General features: G+C 37.1%; 1 protein-coding gene across 17 annotated transcripts in view; it reads right to left on the bottom strand.

The window, feature by feature from the left end:
• Positions 1 to 16,216, bottom strand: part of LOC136845935 (phosphatase and actin regulator 3-like) — an 873,386-nt gene that overhangs the window by 162,107 nt on the left and 695,063 nt on the right. For all 17 annotated transcript variants that reach the window (XM_067116448.1, XM_067116449.1, XM_067116451.1 and 14 more), the window contains one exon: positions 9,942 to 10,037. In XM_067116448.1, coding sequence (XP_066972549.1) covers positions 9,942 to 10,037 — 96 coding nt within the window. The remainder of the gene's footprint in view (positions 1 to 9,941; positions 10,038 to 16,216) is intronic.

Raw genomic sequence — 16,216 nt, forward strand, 5'->3', positions numbered from 1 at the left:
TATATATATATAAACATATATATATATATATATATATATATATATATATGCATGTATGTATGATTATTTATAGCGACACAAATGTTATACCAAAAATTGCCCAGGCAATTATTACTGACATTCAAAATTAAATCCATGACATCCAGAGAGTTAATCTTCTGGATCCAGCCCCAGACAAAAGAAAATAATAAATCTTTACTCTTATTTAAAAAGCAAATCAAAGAGAATAAAAAGAGACATAGGAAAGCACTGAAGCACAATAACGCAAGCAAATAAATCAAAATAACTCTTAAGAAATTACGAAAACAAGAAACGACATAACAAATAAATACGAATCGAGAAATTCCAGCAAGAAGTAATACTGACACAAAAAAAAAAAAAAATCCTGGACACGAAAAGAGAGCGGTGAAAAAGATGTGGGCCCAAAGACGCCTGCAAGCACAGGGCTCAAGCTTGACGGGATTGGGGGATGACCCTAACTCCTTGGGGTTAATCAAAGCACGTCCCTTCCTCCTGTGCTTGCCTTTGCCTTGCAAGCTGCAAAGTTTAAAGAGGATCCCGGTTTTAAAACCAGGGACTCGCGGGAAGGAGAGGTGGAGAAAAAGGTTGCTCTGCAATTCGACTTTTTTGTTAAAATAATTTAGAAAGAAAAATAAAGTAGCGGAGAACTGTGTCTATATACATACATATATGGATTGTATATGTACATATATATATATATATATATATATATATATATATATATATATATATATATATATATATATATATATATATATATATATATGTATATATATATATATATATATATATATATGTGTGTGTGTGTGTGTGTATATATACATATGTGTATATATATGCATACATATATGTATGTATATATATCTTCTTCTTCGTTTAACGTGCTTTTTCCCATTTTTCATATGGGGTAAGCATGGTGCCTTCTTTTGAAGGGCTTACAGATATATATATATATATATATATATATATATATATATATATATATATATATATATATATATATATATATATATATAAATATATATATATATATATATATATATATATATATATATATATATATATATATATATATATACATATATACTGTATATACATGAAATTTAAGTTTCTAAAGAGCATGGGTGTCCATCTGAAAGTCACAGAAGATAACAGAAAATACACACTGCCTGGTCCTTTATAACATTCCAGGAGAGAAACAATTACTCAATACCTTACAACGCAAAAAAAAAAAAAAAAAAAAATCTTTCCACTAGGTGATACTCTTCACATCTCTTTCATTACAGCTGATCTCTTTAAAAATCCGCCCTCCTCATCCGGTGACTAAAACGTTATCTGGAGTGAGATCGTGAACGTTTCCTGAGTGAGCTCTCCTGATAAAAGGAAACGTTTGAGCAGTGGTTGCCGTTAAGTGTCTCGCATTTGAAGGTTTTAAGGTAAAAATAGTTTTCGTTTTCAAATTTACTTGAAAGGCAGTTTACTGTAATGTAGCTGTCACTTTTCGGTTATTGTATTTTTTAAATAGTAATTAATCATATTTTTCGAGCACCGGCAGTGACTCCATATGCTGAACACATCCAATTTAGGAGACTGATTGATTAGTTAATAAAACTGGTTTGAAACATCAAATGTCGTCGACACCTGCCTATCTATCTATCTGTCTATGAAATTTTTATCACACCGTGATTTATATACAATCATGAAGCTACAAATGTTGTTTAATATCAAATTCACGCTACTTCGGGAATATCCCCGATGGGGAAATATCACCGAAGGGGTATTTATAAGTGATAAATGGATCGGTGCTGCCGGGTCTCGACCCTCGACACAATACCTTCCAACAACTCCAGTCGACGGTCTACCCAACACACACACACACACACACACACACACACACACACACACACACACACACACACAATACAAAAATTAAGTTCTCCTCACCATCAATGTATAACCAAAATTCATATCAGCAAATCTTTTAAAAAACAAACAAAAACCCTTGAAAATAAATGTTATCCAATATCTTGTTAAAGAGCAACGGAAAACCCACAAAACGTCGCATGAAATTTGCATAAACCACCCGAATGCAACTGTGCAATATATATGATTTCGGTGTCTAAAATTCCGGGCAAAATAACAACGCAAAACACCAAACTTTTAAATCATAATCAGGGTTTCAAAAAAATAAATAAATAAATAAAAAAAATAAACAAAAAGAAAAAGAAATCGCGTATGGCGAGGGGGATAGTATTTAAAAAATAATATATATATATAAACATAAAAGAGTAACGAAAAATATTGTAAATAGAATTAAATGTCCCCCTTTTCTAAAATCAAATGAAAACATGCAGCAGACGACATACAAAAAGACAGCTGAACTAATGAAGCAAAAAAAAAAAGAACAAAAAACTTGGAAAAAATGCCCCAGTGACATTAAGAGAGAGAGAGAGAGAGAGAGAGAGAGAGAGAGAGAGAGAGAGAGAGAGAGAGAGAGAGATCCAGTTGTGTTCAAAGAAGGCCACTTGATATTCATGGTGGTGAAAACGTGGAGCAGTCATGCGTGTTTTACTTTTCAACTGACCGAGGGGTTAAAAATTTCCAAGCGCCGGTCGACAGGCAATCATTTATAGGGGTTTCAGAGAACTCGAATGACATCCGTTGTAATTTCTTCTCCTTATTCCAGAGTCAACTGACACCTACACGAATTACTGAGATAATAAACAGCACACAAACACATGCACAAGCAAAAAATCTCAAACAATCTCAAACATCAACGACAACAACATTACACATACATTTATATTTCACGCTGTCCTTGACAAAAATGTAAAAAAAAAAAAAAAAAATTCAACAAAAATAAAAATCTGACTTATGCTCCAGATGATTATAGAAACACAAATTACAAATCTCTAACAAAACCAATAAAAACATTCTACTTAAGATATCCCGAGGGATCTAAAATAAATAAAAAAAATAAATAAATAAAAACGCATTAGTTATGCTCCAGATGATTACAAAAACTCAAATAAATTCCAAATTTCAAACAAAATCAACATCAACATTCTACTTAAGATACCGCCAGACATCTAAAATAAATAACAAGTAAATTCCACAAAAAGGAATAAAATAATTTAAAAACAATTACACTAAAACAATAACAAAAATAAAATAAAATAAAAACGCATGAGTTATGCTCCTCAAGATGATTGCAAAAACATGAAAAATTATATATTACTAACAAAAAGAACAAAAACATTCTACTAAAGACACATGCATGCGTTCTGCTCCTCCCGATGCTAACAAGAAGACCCAGAAAAATTCCAAATCTCTAACAAAACAGCAACAACAACAACATTACTACTTCAGATACCGCGAGGCATTGCAACCCCCTCCTCCTGAAGATGATAATAATAATCCCTCATAGCTAAAACCTAATATCTTCCCGAAGCCTAATTTCTGCGCCAGACTCTTCTTCATTTTCGGAGCAATGGCCCTCGCGTGATTAGGCCCTGACATCTAGGCAAACACATGCGAGCGAAGATGGTGAAGGGGGGGGGATGATAATGAAGAGGAAGAGGAGGAGTAGAAATGAGAGAAGAAGAGAAGATGCACATGGAGGAACACATGCGAGAGTAGATGGAGAAAGGGAAGCTGAGGAGGAAAATGAGAAGAAATGAGAGGAGGAAGAAGAGGAGACGAAGATAGAGGAACACATGAGAGAGAAGGTGAAGGAGATGGAGGGGGAGGGGATGATAATTAGGGGGAAGAGAATGAGGATGAGGGGGAGGACGAAGAGAATGAGGATGAGGAGGAGGAGAATGAGGATGAGGAGGAGGAGGAAGAGAATGAGGGTGAGGAGGAGGAGTAGAAATGAGAGGAGGAAGAAAAGAAGATGAAGAAAGAGGAATACATGCGAGAGAAGATGGTGAAGGGGATGGAATGGGGAGGGGGATGGGGTGATAATGAGGAGGAGGAGGAGGAGGAGGAGGAGAATGACAGGAAGAAATGAGAGGAAGATAAGAAGACGAAGATGGAGGATTAACGATGATGACTTTCAAAGCCTGATGTTGAGTGAGGAGATAATCATTGAAAGAAACGTCATAATGATGAAGAATGTAATATATACCTTTATATTAATTACGTTTTTACTGAACATACTGAAAAATACTTCCGTTATAACAGAACACCAAAGCAACAACTAGCAATAACAAATTAATAAAAACTAACAAACCACAGAAGAACCTAAACTGCAAGATATTTCCTTTATAAACATAACCCCAAGACAATAACTGCGCATAACAATTCAGTAAAAATCATGAAACTATGGAATAACTTAACAAACTGATAACAAACCAATATACAAAAAGAGGAAACTAAAATAGAAGCAATTTTTTCAAACAAACAAAATAACCACCACCACAATAATGACACGACAAACGAAATTTTTGTGACGCCGTATCGTATAACAATTAGCCGCATCATTATTGCAACCTAAAAAAAGAAGAGAAAAAAAAATCCGCCCAACAACTAAATTGGAATATTGACAAACGAGGGCGCAAATCCCCCTACATTTATTTCCTATAAGGGGAGAGGGATATTCGCTGTTCGCTCAAATTGCACACTTTGCCAGCGACAATGAGCGACTAATTAGTGCCAATTATTTTCTAACTTCAGATATAAATGGTCAAACTATAACTTTTCACGCGAGAGAGAGAGAGAGAGAGAGAGAGAGAGAGAGAGAGAGAGAGAGAGAGAGAGAGAGAGAATGTGCATTAGTGATATCTATATATATAGTTTTTTCTTTGATTACCTGATGCTCGTATCCGTCCATCCAGGGAGTGGGGATTAGCACGACTACAGAGAGACAATTTTAATAAAAAAATGTTATATATATATACAGTATATATATATATATATATATATATATATATATATATATATATATATATATATATATATATATATATGAGCTAGAATACCAAGGATTTTTCAAGTGGAAGTTACACTAACAATGTTAAACAACCCACCACGAGAGTGACAAAAACTATAGGAGAAATAAGCAATGACAAAAAATATAAAAATTACCGAAAACTAAAGTCCTTTCATTTAAAAGGAAAAAACACCAATCTTGGTAATATGCTGTTGCAAATTGTATAAAAAAAATCGAAAAATATTTCTAATCAAAGCTCCATAAAAATTATACCATGAAAAAATGATACAACAGCAAACATAATACCAAACAAAACAACAACAAAACTCCAGCTGAGTAAATAAGGAAAATGGGGGAAGAACGTCCTTGTATCTACATCAACAACTAACGAAGCCTATCAACCGATCACCCAAGAACACATCTACACAAAGAGACAACCTCAAAATACTGCTCTATATAGTTACATCCCTACTATGCACATCACATAGAGAGAGAGAGAGAGAGAGAGAGAGAGAGAGAGAGAGGCTCTACAAAATTACACCCCTACCATTCCTACTAACACACAAAATAGAGAGAGAGAGAGAGAGAGAGAGAGAGAGAGAGAGAGAGAGAGAGAGAGAGAGAGAGAGAGAGAGAGAGAGAAGATTCTACATAATTACACCCTCCCATCCCTACGAAGTACACCACATACAAGAGAGAGAGAGAGAGAGAGAGAGAGAGAGAGAGAGAGAGAGAGAGAGAGAGAGAGAGAGATTCTACATAATTACACCCCTCCCATCCCTACTAAGTACACCACATACAAGAGAGAGAGAGAGAGAGAGAGAGAGAGAGAGAGAGAGAGAGAGAGAGAGAGAGAGAGAGAGAGTTATCTAAGGCGTATTAATGACCCTTGAAGAGTCAGCTAAGATGGCAGATGAAGTTGGCTGCCTTTCCTTCACCTTTTTTTTATTTCATTTATTTTTATTTTTTGTTTTTTCCCCAGTCCTGGAATACGAGACATAGATCTGAAGGATTAAGGTGACACTACCCCATGTCCCCAGATTTCTTCTCCCCCTCCCTAGAAGCAATAACTTGTTCCTTTGCCAATTTGGGAGGGCTTCATACTGGCAACACACCAAGCATCTTATGAAATCAAATCAACATTCCCGGCAAATGTTACATTTTACTGTGATCCTAAGCCATCAGCGAGAGAGAGAGAGAGAGAGAGAGAGAGAGAGAGAGAGAGAGATAATATAAAACCCTTTTCTTGAACGTTACTGCAGCACCATTCTCAAGAGACTTTGATTCGCTTATCAACGCCTGTGTGGCTTTTTGATTTCTTGAAGTTATTGCGACACGGCACCAGCAGCTGCAGAAGAAGAAGAAGAAGAAGAAGAAACCGTATTTTTCAGTGGGAAAGAATGGCCTCATGTCCCTTGCACCGGAGAGAGAGAGAGAGAGAGAGAGAGAGAGAGAGAGAGAGAGAGAGAGAGAGAGAGAGAGAGAGAGAGAGAGAGAGAGACTATTTCACTCTGGAACGTAAAACATTGCTGTCCCTGGCTAGAGCTGGAGTGACTGACTGACTTACTTTTGCCTATTCTAAAATGTAATCATGGTATCATAATTTTTTACTGTTGATGCTTTTATTATTATTATTATTTTTATTATTATTATTATTATTATTATTATTATTATTATTACTAAAAGTACGTCTGTGTAAAGTTCCCAGCGGAAAGCTAAATTTGGTGGTAACAAAAGGTCTATCTCTTAATTAAAAATAAAATATGAACTCGTCAACGGCACAATTCATCTTTTAATATAAATTCGAAACATGCTATTCAATGACATTATGGAGACCAGTAGAATATGACAAATAAAGATTAAGTTAAAAACTACCCATGGCTACGAATTCCTATGGTTAAAGTAACGCCAGGAACGGACTTCACAACGAATAATTTCTACGTTCTATTCTGTTACGTTTTATCGCTCCCCGGGCAGTGTCTCAGGCCTGAATGTGACCGATGGCTTCTAACTTCAGACCCTCAAGGTTGGTTGTAAGTTTCCGATACGTTTTTCAAAACGGAGTTATCTTTTCACGAGAGCTGACGTGCCACCAACGGCGTCTAAATTTCACAGGCGACCACCGATCCAAGGACTGATCAGACCCACTGTTGAGTATGCTCACTATTCTAAAAAGACTAACTAGCAGAGCGAACGTACTACTGTCTGATATTCAGCCTAATTCGCAATCACAAGCCTGAAGTCTCTCTAGACTGAAAGAATTACATTCCACACAGGAGTTCATCGTGAAACCGAATGTTTGGAATTGGAATGTGGTGAAAATAATGCTGAAATCACTGTTAAGAGAGGGTGGAAAGGAAGATGGAAGAAAGAGAATATCAACGGATGTGTAGTAAAAGGACTGAAAGAGGTTGCAGCTAGGGGCCGAAGGGACGTTGCAAAGAACCTTAAGTAATGTGCACAGTGCACCTCGTGAGGTACACTGACGGCACTATCCCCTGCGGGGTGAAAAAGAATGTTCTATTTTTCGGCAAAAGAAAAATGTGCGCTTCACACCTCGAAGCTCCGTACTCCCATCAAGCACTGATTCCAACGTGATGACTACGAAGACCCGAGAAAAACATTCGTTGATATCCCTCTGAGGATTATTGAGAGAGAGAGAGAGAGAGAGAGAGAGAGAGAGAGAGAGAGAGAGAGAGAGAGAGAGAGAGAGAGAGAGAGAGAGAGAGAGAGAGTGTTTACAAACCAATAGGGCATACTTATGTTAGCTCATGCGTTAGTTTTTAATAATCCCGTTACTCACAAACATCCCATTTTATATATTCGTTATTAATGACAGTCCACCATGCTAAATGTGTTTGGATATTCAGGTTTATAAAGATGGAATAAAACTGTATCCATGTGAAATGATAATAATCATGTGAGTACCGCTAAAACAGACACTAAAAGAGTATTATAAACCTGTAACATTTTGCTAGCATACCCCTTAACTGCTCTTTATATTATTTTTGTGTTTAAGGAGATGCAAACCTAATTAAATGTTTATTACCCATAAAACCGCCCCCCCACACACACACATATTATAGATGTATGCTCTTCTCCACTGACCCTTGCTGACGCTAGTAGCCTACCCATTCACAAGTCAGTGGGTCGACTGGTGGGCAAAGGACCGGAATCGAACCAAAGACCTTGCATATATGAACAAAGTTCTCCATCACCATGCCACAATACCCATACATAAAAGATATACACTTCAATCAAACAGCATTTTTGTAAGTACCAAATCACAAGCCATATAACACACTGGTGTAAAACAAACTACAGTAAATTGAAAGAGAGAGAGAGAGAGAGAGAGAGAGAGAGAGAGAGAGAGAGAGAGAGAGAGAGAGAGAGAGAGAGAGAGAAACTTTCGAAAGAAATGTCTCCTATTGCTTATTCACTAATCAAAAAAAAGGAAAGAGAAAGACGACCTATTTTACATATTGCTGTAAAGGTGATGGGCTGCTATGAGAGAGAGAGAGAGAGAGAGAGAGAGAGAGAGAGAGAGAGAGAGAGAGAGAGAGAGAGAGAGAGAGAGAGAGTCTTAAAGGATCAAGTCAAAGTCTAGTAGGAAGTCGAGGCGATTCTAACACAAAGCTAAAAAAAAAAAAGGGGGTGGGGGAAGGAAAAATATATACTGCCCACGATGGATGAATGTCGAGGAAAGGTAAGAAAAAAATGAGAGAGAGAGAGAGAGAGAGAGAGAGAGAGAGAGAGAGAGAGAGAGAGAGAGAGAGAGAGAGAGAGAGAGAGAGAGAATGCCAATTAGGAACCCCCTACATCATATTTGACCCCCTATGCCGAATTAGATCACGAAAATAGAGAGGGAAAGGTAGAGAAGACCTGTTTTACGTAAAGGTTATAAAGGTGATGGGATGGTATAAGAGAGAGAGAGAGAGAGAGAGAGAGAGAGAGAGAGAGAGAGAGAGAGAGAGAGAGAGAGAGACTAAAGGACTGCTGGTTCAACTCTTGAAATCAATGACAGGGCCAGAGTGAAGCAGAACTCCTAAGGGAAGTTAGGAAAGGGGGTTGGGTGGTGGTTTGTTGCTCCCACGATTGAAGAAAAGAGGAGGTGGGAGGTTGGGGAGGGGAAGTGGGTTGGAGGGTCTTCACCACTGATTAAACACCCCCTGTATACTACAAGAATGATTATATCAACACCACACAGACTTAGAGACGTAACCGAAATAATAATACACAAGCGGATTTCTCTCTTTCATCCCAAACATAAAACGAAATCGTTCGTTACGTAATTCGGCGTGAAACGTGACAAGAATGCTATATAATATGACCACCTAATTTGGGAGTTCGTTCACGTTTAGGCAAGGATGGACTTTTGAACACAAGTAGAGTTAACTTCACTGTATATAATTTCTTTATAATCGTATCACACAATCACTAATATATCAATTTTTAGAAGTAGAGAGATCACGGGTAGTCACAGGAAAACGAATATAAAATATTATTTTACACAAGACAACTTTCAAATCACTTTCTTCTGTCATTTACTGGTTAAAAATCACATAAACACTGTTCTTAGGGAACTTACTCATTATTTTTCTATTTGATGTTAATATAGATGTTATAATCCTTGCTCCTCTTGGGACTAATATAATCCAAAACTAATTGTTACACCAATGCCGTATGAATTATGACTTTCCCCGGTATTTTTGATGTGCTAAAAACCTTGTATGAGACCTAAAGTGTCATAGTCTTACCCCCTACTATATCAACATATCCCTGCACTATTACCTCAAATCCAATATATGCTAAACGAGTACCTTGCACAGAAACAATTTGGTTACGTAAATGATGTTTGAAGAGACGAAAATCCGATGAAGATATAAAGTTAAAGTTACCCTTCCAAACAGAGTTAGTTCGTTTTCTTTGAATATTTGGAAAGTCTGCCAGACCCATTTTCTATCAAGAACTTAAAGGGGAGACTTACCTTCGGCTATAGGTGAGGTAGGGGAGTCGGGCAAGAGGATGCCCTTTTGTACTAGTTCTTCTTTGTTGACCCGCATCGAAATCTTTCTCTCTAAAGCTGGAAAATAAAAAATGACAGTGATTAATATCATTTGCCCTTACACCAATTACGCAAAAGCTTTAATATCAGCCATTTGTTTCTGCACAAATACGCTTCACAAAACTAAGGTTGGTACTGCTTTGTGTGAATACAATTTAATGTCATCCTTGAAATGGAATATACATATTACTAAAACAATGAAAGAATATGATTTCTGGTTATAAGTATGACCATAAATCTAATTATTTCCACATAAACTCAATGCATTATTCAAGTACGTCTATACTGACAATATACATATTCAAGTTGGTAACGAACACAAACTGGTAACTGCTGCGGCCTATTCAACCACAGGCGATATATATATATATATATATATATATATATATATATATATATATATATATATATATATATATATATATATATATATATATATATAATAAAAATCACAAAATAAACACATTTCTCGCTGCACGGACAATGAAACAAAAATTTTGTTACAATAATTAACAAGGAAAGTTGCGCCTTAGTGTCTAGGGCGCAATCGAGTTTTCTGTACAGCATATAACGCTGTATGAAACTCTCAGCCAAGGTCCATGAAACTCTCAGCCGTGGCCCAAGAAACTTCCAGCAACGGCCCGATGGTCGCCTGTGTTGTTGGCACCTGTAGCGGTGCCAGACGCACGATCATAGTTAACTTTAACCTAAAATAAAAACTAATGAGGTCAGAGGGCTGCAATTTGGCATGTTTGATGGCTGGAGGGCGGATGAACAACATACCAATTTACAGCCCTCTAGCCTCAGCAGTCTTTAAGATCTGAGGGCGGACAGAAAAAGTGCGGACGGACAGACAAATAGCCATCTCAATAGTTTTCTTTTACAAAAGCTACAAACTGTTAAAGGCAATTGTTCAAACCGAATGTGACAATCAATGAAGACCCACTGATCCCTTTCGTAAGTAGTTAAGCAATCAGTCGGGCGTAGCTTCTCACCTAGGAAGTATGACAAATCTTTTGGGTCTCTGGTTTTATGTACTTTCTGCACGTGCTTTCTCCAGATTCCCGGGTCATCAATGCAGCAAAATGGTGTGGAATCTTACAGTCTTTATAACATTTACTTAACCAATCGTGGGAATTACAAGAAATAACGCTTCTCTGAGATTACATATAATACGATAAATCAAGTGCGCATATACTTTCTCAAATTCGACGCTTTGGGGCTATAAACTTGGCCTAAAAAAAAAAAAAAAAAAACTTACATACAGGGCAATGCTCAAAAGTGATGAGAGAAAAATAAGCTAAAAGTACAGAAGTTTGGTACAATAAACATTGGAAATAAATTATCACATTTTACTTAATAAAACAAAGCGAGCAAATTACAGGTGGTCAATAATGATCCTTCAGTGTACATGTACAAGGTAACTAATATTGTGGAAGTTGTAGTGCAAAGGGGTTCATCCACGGTTGAAGCACGACTATACTAGTGATCACTGTACAAAACACTTAACAGGGAACCGTTTCTAACTGACCAGTAGTAATATGCAATGCTGCAAACAGAACCCAATAAATGGCAGAAACAAAAAAATCTCATTATCTGTTACAACAGTCAAGGCAATCATTACAATTCTCTCTCTCTCTCTCTCTCTCTCTCTCTCTCTCTCTCTCTCTCTCTCTCTCTCTCTAATATCTGTATGTGTGCTATACTTATAAGCTTGTTTAAGACATTCAGTCTTTAACAAGTACCTTCCTACTGAATCTGATGACTTACCAGTGCTGAATTGATATCAACACCCAATGTTCAAACGCATTTCGTCATACATTTAAGATTAAAACTTAACTGAGGGTTCGAATTACTAATAATAAAAAAAAAACTGAAACGTTTAGATAGTGCTGCACATTACACATTTTTTGAGGGGTTAATGCCCTATTCGTAAAGTACAAGTAACCAAATTACTTACAAGTGAACCTACTATGGACATAGCGTAAACGCTATATTTTTCACTAATAGGCAACCTCAACGTACTCAAGTTCAGCCTCTAAACACAAGAGATGTCTTTATTTGGACATAGTAAAGGAAACTAACTATAATCTTTTTACTTTGTTTAAGTTCTATGGACTTAAAATTACAACGACCTAAAAGGAAATATATATATATATATATATATATATATATATATATATATATATATATATATATATATATATATATATATATATATATATATATATGTGTGTGTGTGTGTGTGTGTGTGTGTGTGTGTGTCAAAACGAACCTAACAAAATGCAAACGAATGAAAAATTCTAATCATATTTGCTCTCGATTAATATTTTATTGCCCAAGGATAAAGAGTACTCATAAAATAATTACATGATCCGGAGCGCGCGAGCGCGCACACACACAAACACATATTAAACTGTGTGTGTGTATATAAGGAAGACAACGCAAACACAATTTTACCCGATCCCAATCAACTTAGGTGCGTTCATGTGTGTTTTAGAGAGAGAGAGAGAGAGAGAGAGAGAGAGAGAGAGAGAGAGAGAGAGAGAGAGAGAGAGAATGCCCCTCCCCCTCCCTCCAGTTATGGATGAATATTCAAATCGAGTTCATCTGCATATTATTGAAGAATGGGGAACGCGAACCTTATTCATTTAAGCAAATCACCTCTTATGAATTTAACATGATTAGCGGCTTAAATTTGCCTCGGAGTCGTCATCGTCAATCATAGCCTGAACAGCTTATCTTTACTGCCTCAGTGTCTCTCCTTTCTTCTGTTCTAGAGCTGACAAGTAATTGAGAGAGAGAGAGAGAGAGAGAGAGAGAGAGAGAGAGAGAGAGAGAGAGAGAGAGAGAGAGAGAGATGCTTTCATATTACAGACTGAACTTCAACTAACTGAAACAATATGTTATATTCAATATCATTAAGTAATTGAGAGAGAGAGAGAGAGAGAGAGAGAGAGAGAGAGAGAGAGAGAGAGAGAGAGAGAGAGAGAGAGAGTACCCTTGCTTCTTTCATACTACCGACTGAACTTCAACTAATTTTAACAATTTATGTTCGCTATCATGAAGTATACTGTCATTTCAAGAAATCTGACAAAATCCTGCCTAAGCTTCTCAACACTTAAACACACTTGATGTGTAAAATAAACAATTACGATTTCCTCAGTCCCTAATTACTGTATTGGCACACTGGTACCTAATTATAGACTATCATTTGATACTCGACAACCTTATAACTGTTCTCATATTACTACTGTACGTTTGACAAACACTCATCACCTTGCACTTTCCTAAGATCTGACAAATAACGTATAATTTGTCACTTCATAGTGTCCAAAAGCTGTTTGAATATTATTATTATTATTATTATTATTATTATTTCGAAGATGGACCTTATTCATATGCAAAAAGCTCACAGGTGCCATTGACTGTAATTCAAGCTTCCAAAGGATAAGGTGTTCATTTGAAAGAAGTAACAGCAGGTGATAGGAAATACAGAAAGAACAGATCAGTTAGTAGAAAAGAAAAAATACATTAACATATAGATAAATAAATAGATAAAGATGTAAATGCATTACAAAATGCGAGTTTTTTTTTTTTTGTTTTTTTTTTGAGGCAGAAATGCATTGCATCTTAGCTTGCACTTTTGAGGTTCCAGCTGCACAACATCCTCAGAGATACCATTCCACAATCCGACGGTGTGAGGAAGAAAGGAATAGTAGTAAATACAGTATTCGCATGATTAAATAAATTTAATCATCTGAACAACTCAAAGATATCTTTAGCTATGGTTCCACTCTTGCATGAAGTACCAGAGGAGGAGACAATACAATACACTTAAATGAGAATGAAGACAATACAATACAATTAGATGGGAATGAAGACAATACAATACAATTACATGAGAATGAAGATAATACAATACAATTAGATGAGAATGAAGACAATATAATAATATTAGAGGAGAACACCTTCAATACAATTAATTATCAACATCTTCCCAGCAACGTGTTACTTTTCTAAGCTTCCTCTAACACGAAAGAGAAGCCTACCAAAACCGACTTCTCGTTAAGCAAAATCCATTTACGCAACCCTGCGCAGAAACCTTAGACTATAATTTCCTCTCTCTCTCTCTCTCTCTCTCTCTCTCTCTCTCCAGCCATATAAGCCTATAAAGCTGTCTGACATTCTGTACACCTTATCAACTTAATATAATAATAATAATAATAATAATAATAATAATAACACGAAAACGTTTACATAAATGCATACACAGTAAAGTCTCGATCAATCATATATCTTTGACATCACAAACACAATTTACTCTCTATATTTACGTTGAATGAAAAGGCAGTTCATTATCATCTAATTTACGCCTATATAAAGCAGACAATTAATAACAGATAAACAAAACTCTTGCAAATATAAACGTATTAATGCTGTCCGACAAAACATCAGAATAAACAGATAATTGAATGGTCTCACGTCATTGCTGTAATACTAAGAATTTTTTTTATGTAATACTAAAGAATCTATTTCCACCTGCAAGCTTCACGTTGCCCGTCCCATGTGTGCGTACTCTGACAGTCTTTCGGCATCCAGCTGCCAAACTTAGCAACAAGGAACCAATAACGGTGGCAGAATTGCAGTCGGGAACATTCGAAGATTTTGGGAACTTGACATTAGCGGACAATTTCGTGCCAATACAGGGCAAAATATTGGCTACTTCATGGAGCAAATTCTGGCGGCAAGATGCTGTAAGATAAAAGACAATGACACCTCCTTTAGAACTTGGCTGGAATTGGTGGTTGTGTGATACCTTTGTCACTTGTTCGGAACTGATGCTCGTGTAACATCTCCTTTGGTACACAATCAGAATTGATGGTCGTGTAGTAATTACTTCAGCACTTAATCAGAATTGGTGTTCGTGTGACACCGTTAACACCTGACTGGAATTGGTGATCGTGCGACACTTCCTTTGGCCCATTATCGAACTGGTGCTCGTGTCACACCTCATTTAGCACTTGATTGGAATTGGTGCTCGCGACACCTCCTTTAGCAATTGATTGGAATTGGTGCTCATGTGACACCTCCTTTAGCACTTTATTGGAATCTGCGCTTTTGTGGCACCTTAACAACTGATTGGAATTGGTGCTCTTATGACACCTACTCTAACACTTGATTGGAATTGGTGCTCTTGTGTCACCTCCTCTGACGCTTAATCAGAATTAGTGCTCGTGTAACATCTCCTTTGGTACACAATCAGAATTGATGGTCGTGTAGTAATTACTTCAGCACTTAATCAGAATTGGTGTTCGTGTGACACCGTTAACACCTGACTGGAATTGGTGATCGTGCGACACTTCCTTTGGCCCATTATCGAACTGGTACTCGTGTCACACCTCATTTAGCACTTGATTGGAATTGGTGCTCGCGACACCTCCTTTAGCAATTGATTGGAATTGGTGCTCATGTGACACCTCCTTTAGCACTTTATTGGAATCTGCGCTTTTGTGACGCCTTAACAACTGATTGGAATTGGTGCTCTTATGACACCTACTCTAACACTTGATTGGAATTGGTGCTCTTGTGTCACCTCCTCTGACGCTTAATCAGAATTAGTGCTCGTGTGACACCTCCTATGGCGCTTAATCGGAATTGATGCTCGTGTGACACTTCCTTTCGCACTTGACTGGAATTGGCGCTCGTGTGACACCTCATTAGCACTTCACTGGAATTGTTGCTTGGTGCTCATGGGACACCTCCTTTAGCACATAATCAAATTGGTGCTTGTGCGACACCTCCTTTGGCACTTGACCGGAATTGGTGCTCGTGTGACACCTCCTTTGGCACTTGATCTGAATTGGTGCTCGTGTGACACCTCCTTTGGCACTTGACCGGAATTGGTGCTCGTGTGACACCTCCTTTGGCACTTGATCAGAATTGGTGCTCGTGTGACACCTCCTTTGGCACTTGATCAGAATTGGTGCTCGTGTGACACCTCCTTTGACATTTGATCGAAACTGGCAACCATTTTAAAACTAACGAATTCTAAAGCCCTTTTCCCCGTATGTGTGGTAGGTGTTAATGGGAATAAGAAGCCTTTTGTGGACCTTAGGACTCACCCAAAAACAGAGACGTTTTTCCCTTTCAGATAAACGAGAATAATGATTACTTTTGGTCGTCTTTGTCTCTAA

Source organism: Macrobrachium rosenbergii, chromosome 14 (genome assembly GCF_040412425.1).
Source record: "Macrobrachium rosenbergii isolate ZJJX-2024 chromosome 14, ASM4041242v1, whole genome shotgun sequence".
NCBI classification, from domain to species: Eukaryota; Metazoa; Arthropoda; class Malacostraca; order Decapoda; family Palaemonidae; genus Macrobrachium; species Macrobrachium rosenbergii.